Source organism: Oncorhynchus clarkii, chromosome 10 (assembly GCF_045791955.1).
Source record: "Oncorhynchus clarkii lewisi isolate Uvic-CL-2024 chromosome 10, UVic_Ocla_1.0, whole genome shotgun sequence".
Taxonomy (NCBI): domain Eukaryota; kingdom Metazoa; phylum Chordata; class Actinopteri; order Salmoniformes; family Salmonidae; genus Oncorhynchus; species Oncorhynchus clarkii.
The window spans coordinates 1259448-1275856 of record NC_092156.1 but is presented as its reverse complement, the minus strand read 5'-3'; the positions used below and the strand labels follow the sequence as shown (position 1 = coordinate 1275856).

The window sequence follows — 16409 nt, the reverse complement described above, 5'->3', positions numbered from 1 at the left end:
TATGTAGCTGTGACTAACCTGGGAATGATTGATTAGGTAGATGTGACTAACCTGGGAATGATTGATTAGGTAGCTGTGACTAACCTGGGAATGATTGATTATGTAGCTGTGACTAACCTGGGAATGATTGATTAGGTAGATGTGACTAACCTGGGAATGATTGATTAGGTAGCTGTGACTAACCTGGGAATGATTGATTATGTAGCTGTGACTAACCTGGTAATGATATATTGATTATGTAGCTGTGACTAACCTGGTAATGATATATTGATTAGATAGCTGTGACTAACCTGGTAATGATTTATTGATTAGATAGCTGTGACTAACCTGGTAATGATTTATTGATTATGTAGCTGTGACTAACCTGGTAAAGATATATTGATTAGATAGCTGTGACTAACCTGGTAATGATTTATTGATTATGTAGTTGTGACTAACCTGGTAATGATATATTGATTATGTAGCTGTGACTAACCTGGTAATGATATATTGATTAGATAGCTGTGACTAACCTGGTAATGATTTATTGATTAGATAGCTGTGACTAACCTGGTAATGATTTATTGATTATGTAGCTGTGACTAACCTGGTAATGATTAATTGATTAGATAGCTGTGACTAACCTGGGAATGATTGATTAGGTAGATGTGACTAACCTGGGAATGATTTATTAGATAGCTGTGACTTTCCTGGGAATGATTGGTTGATTGATTGGGTAGATGTGACTAATCTGGGAATGATTGATTAGATAGCTGTGACTAACCTGGGAATGATTGGTTGATTGATTGGGTAGATGTGACTAATCTGGGAATGATTTATTAGATAGCTGTGACTTTCCTGGGAATGATTGGTTGATTGGGTAGATGTGACTAATCTGGGAATGATTGATTAGATAGCTGTGACTAACCTGGGAATGATTGGTTGATTGATTGGGTAGATGTGACTAATCTGGGAATGATTGATTAGATAGCTGTGACTAACCTGGGAATGATTGGTTGATTGATTGGGTAGATGTGACTAATCTGGGAATGATTGATTAGATAGCTGTGACTAACCTGGGAATGACTGGTTGATTGATTGGGTAGATGTGACTAACCTGGGAATGATTGATTAGATGGCTGTGACTAACCAGGGAATGTTTGGTTGATTGATTGGGTAGATGTGTCTAACCTGGTCTCTGGTGCTGAACTGCATCCCACTGAGAGAGGAAGACCACTGATCCACCATCCCCCTTCCTCCTGATAAAGCATCTCCTCCACGACCGCTATGCACACCGTACCATAGACGATAGCTATCCTGGGGAGGAGGGGAGGAGAGGGAGAGAGAGGGGAGGAAAGGGAAGGGAGGTACAGGGGGTAGATAGTTAAGGTTAGAGTACAGTAGTACCATGTAGGCTATGCCAAATGAAGGGAACTAACAGTCGATTGGCAGTTGAATATTTGTTATTAGACCTACTGACGGTCGATACTGATAGTGACTGATATTGAACACGATAGTTAAAGGAAATAGAGAATGTCGCGGTAGCCTATAAATTAAGACATTTCTGCAAGTGAAAAGGCAGTATAATTTAAATGATGCATAATGGCCCATGCATTTCCTGTACTTTACTGTGTGAAAGCTAACGTGCTAACGTGCTAACGTGTTTCAATATGCTGCCATACTGTATGACTGGTTTCACGTCTCCAGCGATTTGAACTTCAAAGAGATCAGAACATTAGTATAATCTACAGGAAGTAGAGGCTTTTCAGAAAATATTCACACACCTTGACTTTTCCCACATTTTGTTGTGTTACAGCCTGATATTAAAATAGCTTGAATTTAGATGTTCTTTCGTCACTGGCCGACACACTGTACCCCATAATGTCAAAGTGGAAATTTGTACAAATTAATTAAAAGTAAAAGTGTCAGACAGATCTGTCTTTTAAATACGTTCTGTCCACCTGACAGAGTAGCCCCTGTGACTACTAAAGATAATGAAATTAATTCAATCAGAAGTACACAGACTGTTACCAGCCATCCCACAGTCTGTTACCAGCCATCCCACAGACTGTTACCAGCCATCCCACAGTCTGTTACCAGCCATCACACAGACTGTTACCAGCCATCCCAAAGTCTGTTACCAGCCATCACACAGACTGTTTACCAGCCATCACACAGCCTGTTTACCAGCCATCACACAGCCTGTTTACCAGCCATCCCACAGACTGTTACCAGCCATCCCAAAGTCTGTTACCAGCCATCCCAAAGTCTGTTACAAACCATCCCACAGCATGTTTACCAGCCATCCCAAAGTCTGTTACAAACCACCCCACAGCCTGTTTACCAGTCATCCCAAAGTCTGTTACAAACCATCCCACAGCCTGTTACCAGCCATCCCAAAGTCTGTTACCAGAGATCCCACAGACTGTTACTAGCCAGTGTCTTACCTTCTCCTCCCCCAGACTATACACAGTGTTCTGAGTGTCTTACCTTCTCCTCCCCTAGACTATACACAGTGTTCTGAGTGTCTTACCTTCTCATCCCCCAGACTATACACAGTGTTCTGAGTGTCTTACCTTCTCCTCACCCAGACTATACACAGTGTTCTGAGTGTCTTACCTTCTCCTCCCCTAGACTATACACAGTGTTCTGAGTGTCTTACCTTCTCATCCCCCAGACTATACACAGTGTTCTGAGTGTCTTACCTTCTCCTCCCCCAGACTATACACAGTGTTCTGAGTGTCTTACCTTCTCCTCCCCCAGACTATACACAGTGTTCTGAGTGTCTTACCTTCTCCTCCCCCAGACTATACACAGTGTTCTGAGTGTCTTACCTTCTCCTCCCCCAGACTATACACAGTGTTCTGAGTGTCTTACCTTCTCCTCCCCCAGACTATACACAGTGTTCTGAGTGTCTTACCTTCTCCTCCCCCAGACTATACACAGTGTTCTGAGTGTCTTACCTTCTCATCCCCCAGACTATACACAGTGTTCTGAGTGTCTTACCTTCTCCTCCCCCAGACTATACACAGTGTTCTGAGTGTCTTACCTTCTCCTCCCCCAGACTATACACAGTGTTCTGAGTGTCTTACCTTCTCCTCCCCCAGACTATACACAGTGTTCTGAGTGTCTTACCTTCTCATCCCCCAGTCTATACACAGTGTTCTGAGTGTCTTACCTTCTCCTCCCCCAGACTATACACAGTGTTCTGAGTGTCTTACCTTCTCCTCCCCCAGACTATACACAGTGTTCTGAGTGTCTTACCTTCTCATCCCCCAGACTATACACAGTGTTCTGAGTGTCTTACCTTCTCCTCCCCCAGACAATACACAGTGTTCTGAGTGTCTTACCTTCTCCTCCCCCAGACTATACACAGTGTTCTGAGTGTCTTACCTTCTCCTCCCCCAGACTATACACAGTGTTCAGAGTGTCTTACCTTCTCATCTGTGATCCTGAAGTTCTGGTAGTAGGTATGAGTCTTGGCTCCGCTCCAGTCCATCAGATCTATCTTCACCAGGTTCTCACCTCAAACCCACACATACATACATATTACACACACACACACACACATATTACACACACATACATACATATTACACACACATGCACATACATACACATTACACACACATACATACACATTACACACACATACACATGCATACATATTACACACACACACATTATTACACACACACACAAACATTATTACACACACACATTATTACACATACATACACATACATTACACACACATACACATACATACATATTACACACACACACATTATTACACACAGACACACATATTACACACACATACACATACATACATATTACACACACACATTATTACACACACATATTACACACACAAACATTATTACACACACACACACACACACACACACACATATTATTACACACACACACATATTACACACACACATTATTACACACACATATTACACACACACACACACACACACATTATTACACACACACACACATTTTTACACAGACACACACACACACACACACACACACACACACACACACACACACACACAGAGACACACACACACACGTTATTACACATATACACACACACTATTACACACACACAAGTTATTACACACACACACGTTATTACACACACACACTATTACACACACACACTATTACACACACACACACACACAATTATTACACACACACACATGATTGCACACACACATACACGTTATTACACAAACACACAGACACACTGTTACACACACACAGTGGTTCCTCCTTTAAAAGTTGTGCCATACTGCACCTTTAGTGCTGCTGCAGCATTCTGTGACACCTTTTTTAATTGTCGGCCATTTTTACCATTAATGCTGGTTAGTGCTAGTTTAACCACCAGAGGGCATCTTTGAGAAGCATTTGATAGTCTCCCATATTGGCATTACCAGAGAATATAAAACCTGTTTTGAAATAACATAGTATATGGGACTGATTTTAAGAAACTTGGCTTAATTAATTTTATTAATATTATGGTGTTTTTATTCCTGAGAAAAACGAAATCCTCAGGGTTTCCGTCAGGGTGGAATGGAAAATATGGAGCTGTACAACGTGATGGTCGGGGGTAGGCTACAGCAGAAGAGGATTGGAGGATTCTAAATGGTTTGCCTTCATTAGACAACTTTGTTCCAATATTTTTGTAAATCAGTGATATTTATTCCCATAGTAATTCATTATGGATCCATAACTAAATCAACATCTACATTTTGAAAGAGTATTTTTATCATTATTTTATTAACGAAGCATAAAGATACAGATGAAGAAATACAGTACTGTACAGTACATGCTTTTACATTTGGATAAAGTATTTTAAAGATATAAGCCACCTACATTTGTTTATTAGACTACTGCGCAATCTGACAAGTAAACATAGCCTACAATACATATTGTAGTAAACATGGGAAAATGCATAATTCCTTACATAAGGGAGAGCATGCGGGGACACAGGAGACCGGGCTTCCAGATGGGGGGGGGGGGGGGGAGTAGGCTGTCCTTGTAAATAAGAGTTTGTTCTTAACTGACTTGCCTAGTTAAATAAAGGTTACACTAAGAACATAACATTTTACACCCTACTTTTCTAATTCTAGTCTAACCAATACCCAAACGGAGATTCAGTCAAAATAAATATCTCATCGATTTATCACTACCAGTCCCCATTGATTTATCACTACCAGTCCCCATTGATTTATCATTACCAGTCCCCATTGATTTATCACTACCAGTCCCCATTGAATTATCACTATCAGTCCCCATTGATTTATCACTACCAGTCTCCATTGATTTATCGATACCAGTCCCCATTGATTTATCACTACCAGTCCCCATTGATATATCACTACCAGTCCCCATTGATTTATCACTACCAGTCCCCATTGATTTATCACTACCAGTCCCCATTGATTTATCACTACCAGTCCCCATTGATTTATCACTACCAGTCCCCATTGATTTATCTCTACCAGTCCCCATTGATTTATCTCTACCAGTCCCCATTGATATATCACTACCAGTCCCCATTGATTTATCACTACCAGTCCCCATTGATTTATCACTACCAGTCCCCATTGATTTATCTCTACCAGTCCTCATTGACTTATTAATACCAGTCCCCATTGATTTATCACTACCAGTCCACATGCTTGTCTCAGAACAGTGTGAAACGGTGTTAAAATAGTTGTAGTCTATTGCTTCAAATCCTTTTGCTTCTAACTTCAATATGCTCTTTAAATAAATAAGACCTACCCCACTTTTAACAGCACATTACTCACCACTGGTGAGTCTCATGTCGCCTACGGTAGGCCTACAGTATATCTAAAAAAATAAATTCAATGACGTGACTCTCCGCCAATAATTTCATTTAGAGGATTGGAGGATTCTATCTAAATGAATATCTAAGGGGCATTTTATATAATTCTAAATTAATTCATAATAATTATCGCTTTGTTTAAAAAAGTAACAATATTTTGGAGTTTTCCTTTTCATTTAACCTGAAGTGATTGAGAAAAAGGCAATTCTTGAACATGGGGTGAGACATTCTCACAAATGTGTAGTAAATAAAGCCGCCAATAACTACATTTAGAGGGTTGGAGGATTCTAAATGAATATCTATTTAGAGGGTTGGAGGATTCTAAATGAATATCTATTTAGAGGGTTGGAGGATTCTAAATGAATATCTATTTAGAGGGTTGGAGGATTCTAAATGAATATCTATTTAGAGGGTTGGAGGATTCTAAATGAATATCTATTTAGAGGGTTGGAGGATTCTAAATGAATATCTATTTAGAGGGTTGGAGGATTCTAAATGAATATCTATTTAGAGGGTTGGAGGATTCTAAATTAATATCTATTTAGAGGGTTGGATGATTCTAAATGAATATCTATTTAGAGGGTTGGATGATTCTAAACTAATATCTCTGAATGTTTATAATATATGCCTATAATGAATATCTAAGGGACATTTTCTGTTAGGATCTGTGACAATATCTGAGAATAACAATAATCACTTTTTTTTAAACGAACAATATTTTTGAGATTTCGTTTTCATTTAATCTAGAATGAGGGAAAAAGCAATTGTTGAACATGGGGTGAGACATTCTCACAAATTTAAAAATAAAGGCCAGTTTGTTATTTAGAATGATTTATTCCTGGAGAAACCTAACTTGATTATTTAGCATAAATCACATATTTATATTCAGTCAACACATATATCTTAAGAATATCATGGAATATAACTGAACATTTTCGTTTCTCCATGCTCGTCTCAGAGCAGCGTGAAACAGTGCTGAAATAGAGGGCGGGAAGGCCATATATAACGATGTTTTGGAGAATATTTCATTTTTAAAGAAACGACAGTGAGCGATTGTAACATAAATAAAGGCCAAAATAATATTTATAAAGGACAAATTATAGCCCTGCTAATAGCCATGATGGCGAGTTCAAACAGGTGCAGTTAATACAGGTAATGAGTGGAGAACAGGAGGGATTCTTAAAAAAAACTAACAGGTCTGTGAGAGCCGGAATTCTTACTGGTTGGTAGGTGATTAAATACTTACAGTGGGGAGAACAAGTATTTGACACACTGCTTATTTTGCAGGTTTTCCTACTTACAAAGCATGTAGAGGTCTGTAATTTTATCATAGGTACACTTCAACTGTGGAATGGTTCAAAAATAAACATATCCAGGTGTTAGAATGGCCAAGTCAAAGTCCAGACCTGAATCCAATCGAGAATCTGTGGAAAGAACTGAAAACTGCTGTTCACAAATGCTCTCCATCCAACCTCACTGAGCTCGAGCTGTTTTGCAAGGAGGAATGGGAAAAAATGTCAGTCTCTCGATGTGCAAAACTGATAGAGACATACCCCAAGCGTCTTACAGCTGTAATCGCAGCAAAAGGTGGCGCTACAAAGTATTAACTTAAGGGGGCTGAATAATTTTGCACGCCCAATTTTTCAGTTTTTGATTTGTTAAAAAAGTTTGAAATATCCAATAAATGTTGTTCCACTTCATGATTGTGTCCCACTTGTTGTTGATTCTTCACAAAAAAATACAGTTTTATATCTTTATGTTTGAAGCCTGAAATGTGGCAAAAGGTCGCAAAGTTCAAGGGGGCCGAATACTTTCGCAAGGCACTGTATATACACACACACCCACCTGCTACAGTATATATATATATTTTTTCCAGAACATTAACCATGTGTAGGTAGATGTGGAAAGATGGATACAAATGATTTGTTGCATGTTGGGGAGGTGGGGGGGTTCACACCTAGCTCAAGTTGGGGAGGGGGGGTTCACACCTAGCTCAAGTTGGGGGGGGGGGGGGGGTCACACCTAGCTCAGCTATTAGACAATTCTTTAGTAAAGGTTGAATAGTCTATTGTTTAGCTAATAGCCCATCCTGCTACGCTGGTGAAAAACTAATAGTAATTCTTTCTCCCCTGTCCACATGTTAAAGATTCCAATAGATAAAGTGTTTTTTGCCACATTCATTCCCAACCCCAATTAATACATTTTGGCACAGCATGCTGGATGGGCTAGAATGTTGAGGGTTCTAAACCTGCTCCCTGCTTGTTTCATTACATTATTATGCCGGTCTGTGAGCAAATAGCCTGGATTGTTACTCCTATCTCATTCCTCGCCCTCTTCCACATGTCATTCTCCACCTGAGTGGCTCGCTTGTGGGAGTGCTGGCAGGATATGGCAGCACCTTCGGTTGTGAGTCAAGAATTCAGTATAGCAAGTTTGTATGAAGGTCTAGTTTTTCACAGGCAAATAGTAATATGCTCTAAACCGCTCTGGTGACAAAGCTACCCTGTATTCAATCGTCTACATGGCTGGGAGAACCTCCTCAGATTAATGCAGATGAAGGGAGTTAGACATGCATAGGAAGTGTAGCTTACTGTTTTTTATTCTGTATATATGATTAATCAGCTTTTACTTAAATCATGTTTCTAGTCTATTGCATGGTTACAATGTGTACTCATTGATGTCCCAGGAGCAGGAGTGGTAAACACTGTTGAAGTGTATAATTGTAATACATACATGCAGACACAGAATCATTCAGAGACTGGAGTTTGATACACCTGGTATTGGATATGACTGGAAAACGACTTGGTAAATAGCGATTTTTGTAACAAAAATATATGCACAACCGTTTGTCTCTACATTAACTAACATATTCCTCTCAATTGTACATTTTTTGAATGATTCATTATGACGGGGTGGCAGGGTAGCCTAGTGGTTAGAGTGTAGGGACGGCAGGGTAGCCTAGTGGTTAGAGCGTTGGACTAGTAACCAAAAGGTTGCAAGCTCAAATCCCCGAGCTGACAAGGTACAAATCTGTCGTTCTGCCCCTGAACAGGCAGTTAACCCACTGTTCCCAGGCAGTCATTGAAAATAATAATTTGTTCTTAACTGACTTGTCTAGTTAAATAAAAAATATACAACGTTAGAATTACTTACATTTGCTTCCACCGTAATGTTTCTGTCAGACATCTTTGCTGACGAAAATCACCAGCGACGACGTCAAATTTGTCATTGGAGTCACTTGTGGTGAAACACCAAAGGGATCTCCTCTGTGTCCCTTTTCCCCCTCTCTCCCCACCCGTTTTTGAGCCTCCAGAAACATCTGAACTACCTGACTGGACACAATCACCTGAGTATGCCACCAGCTCACCTCCTAACTCAACCTCCTGGTACCAAGAAACTCCTGCTCCACCCCTCAACGACACCTCTGAGGAATGGGAAAAACTGTTAGAATCATTGTTGCTAGAGTAATAGGCTCTGTCATAAACAGAGGCACATATATGCACTGTAAGAAAAGTATTTCCTGTTGTAAGATGTGCCATCACCCTCTCTGCTACCGGAAAGGGTGACTCGATATGCTTCAGGAAAGAGCGACTCGAGATCATTGTTTAGTCTGAGGAAATGGGACGAGCAGCAGATCCGGTGCAGAGAAACAAAAGGTATATAAAGAGAAATTGCCATTTCTTTGGCGCTGACTTCTTGAATTCTGAATTCATTTAGACAACCATTTGCCTTTGGGTAATTGACACCTGACTCAAATGAATAAAATGTTCTAACTTGCTGGAACTTGGGCCGTTTAGCTATTGAACAGTTGTTCTAGTCGCCATCTGACCCGTTGCTTGGTTTATCTTGATGCAATAATATCTTAACCGATTGAGCTCAACATTCCGGCCGGGACTTATAGCCACTGACACTGCGGTAGCTCAGCGGAGAATCTTTCGTCCCTCCAGACTAACTTGAATCTCGAAATTTAGTTGAACCACTCAAATTATCTATAGATTCTAACTTGCTGGAACTCAGGTTCGTGCCGCTTGCCTATTGAACAGCTCTTGTCATCATTTGACTTGCGCCCGGCTTATCTTGATGCAACAATATCTTAACTGATTGAGCTCAACACTCCGGCCAAGGCTTATTGCCACAGACACTGCGGTAGACCAACGGTGAACCACTCGCCTAGGAACCAGGAGATTATCATAGACTGATCCTGCCGCCAGTTGACCCGGAGCCTGTTTTGTCTTGTTGCCACCGAGCACAATACTGCAGCCCGATCGAGTGCCGCAGCCAGCCTCGGATATATCCTCTGGGGCGAGAAGGGTCTCTCCAGACTAACTTGAATCTCGAAATTTAAGTGAACCACCGATCTCTCATAGGAGGAATCGATACCGAAACTGAATTCTCAGAACTCTGACCGATTGAAACTCTGCTCCTGATCTTGTGGGTCTTCCTGTTAAAGGTATTACTAACTATTATATAACTATTAAAAGGTAATTAATTTAAACTATTACAATTTATTAGAGATAAGTGTCATTGTACCTTATAGCATTTATAGAGCATTAAGGCATTTGCATGTTTTTGATTAACGCTGTGTGTGACCAAGTAACAAATTGTGTATTTTGAAGTTTGATTGATTGTAAAAGACAAAAAACAGAGTGTTTCCAAAAATAAACGGTAGTCTTGCTTTGTCGCGAGTAAAACGCCCTCCCAAGACAGTTAACGGCAAGGGAGATAACAACTTTGACACTCCCCTCTACCCGGGACACTGGAAACGGAGACCAATACTCTGTGATTGAGCGAGTTACCATTAAAATACAAAGAGGAAGGTGTGTCCAGTAGTGATTCATTAATTGTCTTATCGATCTATCCAAGTTTTATTATCCAAGCGATACATAGCCGACGGGCAGAGTAGTGAGACTAAGTTGACTAAAGGTCTTCACACTTTAAACTAGATACATCACAGAGGGGAAACACTCAACCACAGGGAAATCATATAGAGACTGGTAGGACTAGTGCTTAATAACAACTCAGGGATCAATTAGTGGTGAAACAAAGAGTCTAGAGGATAAAGGTGGGGTTCACACATCCCAGCTAGAGCTAGACCGTTGAGAGTGACAAGGCAAAAGACCTCTCTACGCGGACAACGCTTCGATACAGAGAGAGAGGCAGGGCTACGCGAGCGGTCCTGGTTATACCGAGATAACCTGAAGTATCTATAGTGCCCTGTCCAATCCAGGGAACGGGACGCTAACCACCAATAGCACCCCGCTGCCGGCCAAGGGGCGGGGCTGAAGGTTTCGTATCGCGACACACTCTATATGATTAGTCATATAAAAACCTTGGGGCCCAAATGCATAATGAGTGCTCTACCTCCCTCTTGTGGTGGTCTGGTGCTGGGTACCTCTAACTTCTTATGGCTGGGGGCAGTATTGAGTAGCTTGGATGAATAAGGTGCCCAGAGTAAACTGTCTCCTACTCAGTCCCAGATGCTAATATATGCATATTATTATTAGTATTGGATGGAAAACACTCTGTAGTTTCTAAAACTGTTTGAATGATGTCTGTGAGTATAACAGAACTCAGGCAAAAACCGGAGAAAAAATCCAACCAGGAAGTGGGACATCTGAGGTTTGTTGTTACCTCCAAGTCCCGCGATATAACCTCGCAACTTTTAAAGTAGGAACCACTGTACACACATACACACATTATTACACACAGACACACACTATTAAAACATACATACGCACATTATTACTCACACACAAAAAAACACACAACAATCAACAGTAGCCTGTTCAATTATCTTGTGATCCAGTGTTTATTAGGGCTAGAGAGATGTGATCCAGATCAGCACTCTCACATGTGATCACTGTCTGGGGACTTTGCTGTTAATGGAGGTCTGAGTCATGGCTGTTACTGTATGTAATCTCTTGTTGAGTGAACGTGTCTCCCCTTCTAGAGGGAAAGGGAAGGGGGACACCTAATTCAGTTGCACATCTGAATGCATTCAATCGAAATGTGTCTGCATTTAACCCCTCTGAATCAGAGCAGTATGGGGTGGCTGCCTTAATCATTGCCATCAGCTTGGGAGTTAATTGCCTTGCTTAAGGGCAAAACGGCAGATTTTTCTACCTTGATGGCTCAGGGGTTCAAACCAGTGAACCTTCGCTTACTGTCTCTTACTGTCCCTTACTGTCTCTTACTGTCCCTTACTGTCCCTTACTGTCTCTTACTGTCCCTTACTGTCTCTTACTGACCCTTACTGTCTCTTACTGTCTCTTACTGGCCCTTACTGGCTCTTACTGTCCCTTACTGGCTCTTACTGGCACTTACTGTCCCCTACTGGCTCCTACTGGTCCTTACTGGCTTTTAATGGCCCTTACCAGCTCTTACCATCCCTTATCGTCCCTTACCGGCTCTTACTGGTCCTTACTGTCTTTTACTGGCCCTTACTGGCTCTTACTGTCCCTTACTGTCCCTTACTGGCTCTTACTGTCCCTTACTGTCCCTTACTGGCTCTTACTGGCACTTACTGTCCCTTACTGGCTCTTACTGGTCCTTACTGGCTTTTAATGGCCCTTACCAGCTCTTACCATCCCTTACCGTCCCTTACCGGCTCTTACTGGTCCTTACTGGCTTTTAATGGCCCTTACCGGCTCTTACTGGCCCTTAACCGTTAGGCTATCTGCCGCCCTAAAACCAGAGAGTGAATGTGTTCTGGGGCCGTATGTATCAAGCCTCTCATTGTGTTAGGGTTGACAGCCTACATATGGCCCCAGATCTTACCTTCCTTCACCAGAGAATGGATGTGTTCGTTGCCCAGCCAGAATTCATCGTTCCACAGCTTAAAGTCTCCAAACCCGTCTCTGTAGTCCACCCAGTCTCTATGGAGGAGAGAGAATTCACTGGGTCAGTCTATAACATTCACTGGTTCAGTCTCTATGGAGGAGAGAGCATTCACCGGGTCAGTCTATAACATTCACTGGTTCAGTCTCTATGGATGAGAGAGCATTCACTGGGACAGTCTATAACATTCACTGGGTCAGTCTCTATGGAGGAGAGAACATTCACTGGTTCAGTCTCTATGTAGGAGAGAACATTCACTGGTTCAGTCTCTATGGAGGAGAGAGCATTCACTGGGTCAGTCTATAACATTCACTGGTTCAGTCTCTATGGAGGAGAGAACATTCACAGGTTCAGTCTCTACAGAGGAGAGAACATTCACTGGGTCAGTCTCTATGGAGGAGAGAACATTCACAGGTTCAGTCTCTACAGAGGAGAGAACATTCACTGGGTCAGTCTAGAACATGCACTGGGTCAGTCTCTATGGAGGAGAGAACATTCACTGGTTCAGTCTCTACAGAGGAGAGAACATTCACTGGGTCAGTCTAGAACATTCACTGGTTCAGTCTCTATGGAGGAGAGAGCATTCACTGGGACAGTCTATAACATTCACTGGTTTAGTCTCTATGGAGGAGAGAGCATTCACTGGGTCAGTCTAGAACATTCACTGGTTCAGTCTCTATGGAGGAGAGAGCATTCACTGGGTCAGTCTATAACATTCACTGGGTCAGTCTCTATGGAGGAGAGAACATTCACTGGGTCAGTCTATAACATTCACTGGGTCAGTCTCTACAGAGGAGAGAGCATTCACTGGGTCAGTCTAGAACATTCACTGGTTCAGTCTCTATGGAGGAGAGAGCATTCACTGGGTCAATCTAGAATATTCACTGGGTTAGTCTCTATGGAGGAGAGAACATTCACTGGGTCAATCTAAAACATTCACTGGTTCAGTCTCTATGGAGGAGAGAACATTCACTGGTTCAGTGTCTATGGAGGAGAGAACATTCACTGGTCTCTATGGTCTCTATGGAGGAGAAAACATTCACTGGTTCAGTCTCTATGGAGGAGAGAACATTCACAGGTTCAGTCTAGAACATGCACTGGTTCAGTCTCTACAGAGGAGAGAACATTCACTGGGTCAGTCTAGAACATTCACTGGTTCACTCTCTATAGAGGAGAGAACATTCACTGGGTCAGTCTAGAACATTCACTGGTTCAGTCTCTATGGAGGAGAGAGCATTCACTGGGTCAGTCTAGAATATTCACTGGGTTAGTCTCTATGGAGGAGAGAACATTCACTGGATCAATCTAAAACATTCACTGGTTCAGTCTCTATGGAGGAGAGAACATTCACTGGTTCAGTGTCTATGGAGGAGAGAACATTCACTGGTCTCTATGGTCTCTATGGAGGAGAAAACATTCACTGGGTCAGTCTCTATGGAGGAGAGAACATTCACTGGGTCAGTCTAGAACATTCACTGGTTCAGTCTCTATGGAGGAGAGAACATTCACAGGTTCAGTCTAGAACATGCACTGGGTCAGTCTCTATGGAGGAGAGAACATTCACTGGTTCAGTCTCTACAGAGGAGAGAACATTCACTGGGTCAGTCTAGAACATTCACTGGTTGACTCTCTATAGAGGAGAGAACATTCACTGGGTCAGTCTCTATGGAGGAGAGAACATTCACTGGTTCAGTCTCTATGGAGGAGAGAACATTCACTGGTTCAGTCTCTATGGAGGAGAGAACATTCACTGGGTCAGTCTAGAACATTCACTGGTTCAGTCTCTATGGAGGAGAGAACATTCACTGGGTCAGTCTAGAACATTCACTGGTTCAGTCTCTATGGAGGAGATAACATTCACTGGGTCAGTCTAGAACATTCACTGGTTCAGTCTCTATGGAGGAGAGAACATTCACTGGGTCAGTCTATAACATTCACTGGTTCAGTCTCTATGGAGGAGAGAGCATTCACTGGGTCAGTCTATAACATTCACTGGTTCAGTCTCTATGGAGGAGAGAGCATTCACTGGGTCAGTCTCTATGGAGGAGAGAACATTCACTGGGTCAGTCTATAACATTCACTGGTTCAGTCTCTATGGAGGAGAGAACATTCACTGGTTCAGTCTCTATGGAGGAGAGAACATGCACTGAGTCAGTCTAGAACATTCACTGGTTCAGTCTCTATGGAGGAGAGAGCATTCACTTGGTCAGTCTAGAACATTCACTGGTTCAGTCTCTATGGAGGAGAGAACATTCACTGGGTCAGTCTAGAACATTCACTGGTTCAGTCTCTATGGAGGAGAGAACATTCACTGGGTCAGTCTCTATGGAGGAGAGAACATTCACTGGTTCAGTCTCTATGGAGGAGAGAGCATTCACTTGGTCAGTCTAGAACATTCACTGGTTCAGTCTCTATGGAGGAGAGAACATTCACTGGGTCAGTCTAGAACATTCACTGGTTCAGTCTCTATGGAGGAGAGAACATTCACTGGTTCAGTCTCTATTGAGGAGAGAACATTCACTGGGTCTGTCTCTATGGAGGAGAGAACATTCACTGGGTCAGTCTAGAACATTCACTGGTTCAGTCTCTATGGAGGAGAGAACATTCACTGGTTCAGTCTCTATTGAGGAGAGAACATTCACTGGGTCTGTCTCTATGGAGGAGAGAACATCCACTGGGTCAGTCTAGAACATTCACTGGTTCAGTCTCTATGGAGGAGAGAACATTCACTGGTTCAGTCTCTATTGAGGAGAGAACATGCACTGGTTAAAGTCTCACACTTGCTGCTTCCCCTTGTATCACTATGCTGACGTGATCAAGACAAAGGAGATGATTGTGGACTACAGGGAAAGGAGGAGGACTAATACAATTTGATTTGAAACACAGCAGCTGGATGCCACAGTGCTGATGTGATAAACTACTAGCTGATTGCAGAGGTTAAACAGGCCAGCTTTCCAAAGATCACACACACACACACACACACACACACACACACACACACACACACACACACACCTGTTGAAGTCAACCCTGCCATGTCTTCGTCGCTGTATAACAGTCCATCCCCCTCCATCTTCCATGTCACAGAAGACTAGGACCGGCTCCTGATCCACTCTAGGCCTGATCCGGTAAAACCCGGAGTCTGGCCTCTGTCTGTCATACAGCTCAGAGCAGTCTGGAGGTGAGAGGTGACACACGCAGAGATATTATCACAACTTACTATGAAGGCACATTTTACTGAAAAGGGTAACACTCAATTACCATAAAAAAAATATATATATTATTTAAACAAATAAAATCACATTTTATTGGTCACATACACATATTTAGCAGATGTTATTGCAGGTGTAGCAAAATGCTTGTTTTCCTAGCACCAACATTGCAGTAGTATCTAACAACATACCACAATAAACATGAATCTAAAAATGAAAGAATGGAATTAAGAAATACATAAATATTAGAATGAGCAATGTCAGAGTGGTATTGACTAAAATACAGTAGAATAGAATATAGTGTAATGACCTGACTAGATCATAAAGGAACAATTGTCCAGACAGAGGATTGAGTTTACGAATTGACAGTTTATTAACTCAGCTATACACAGGCTACTGTTTGGCCTTAGCCCACGCCAAATAAATGAAAGATACCCCACAAGCCAACCGTGACCTTCTCTTGTGAAGCCCAGACGTAAGAGAGAGAACAAAGGCTAAACCTGGTCTTA

General features: G+C 41.9%; 1 protein-coding gene across 1 annotated transcript in view; it reads right to left on the bottom strand.

Moving 5' to 3' along the window:
* The window catches only part of LOC139419370 (fibrinogen like 1B), a 52384-nt gene that overhangs the window by 7625 nt on the left and 28350 nt on the right, over nucleotides 1-16409 (bottom strand). Inside the window, exons 6-9 of the mRNA XM_071169312.1 lie at nucleotides 15704-15863; nucleotides 12629-12726; nucleotides 3416-3504; nucleotides 1171-1296 (exon numbers count right to left, since the gene is read on the bottom strand). Coding sequence (XP_071025413.1) covers nucleotides 1171-1296; nucleotides 3416-3504; nucleotides 12629-12726; nucleotides 15704-15863 — 473 coding nt within the window. The remainder of the gene's footprint in view (nucleotides 1-1170; nucleotides 1297-3415; nucleotides 3505-12628; nucleotides 12727-15703; nucleotides 15864-16409) is intronic.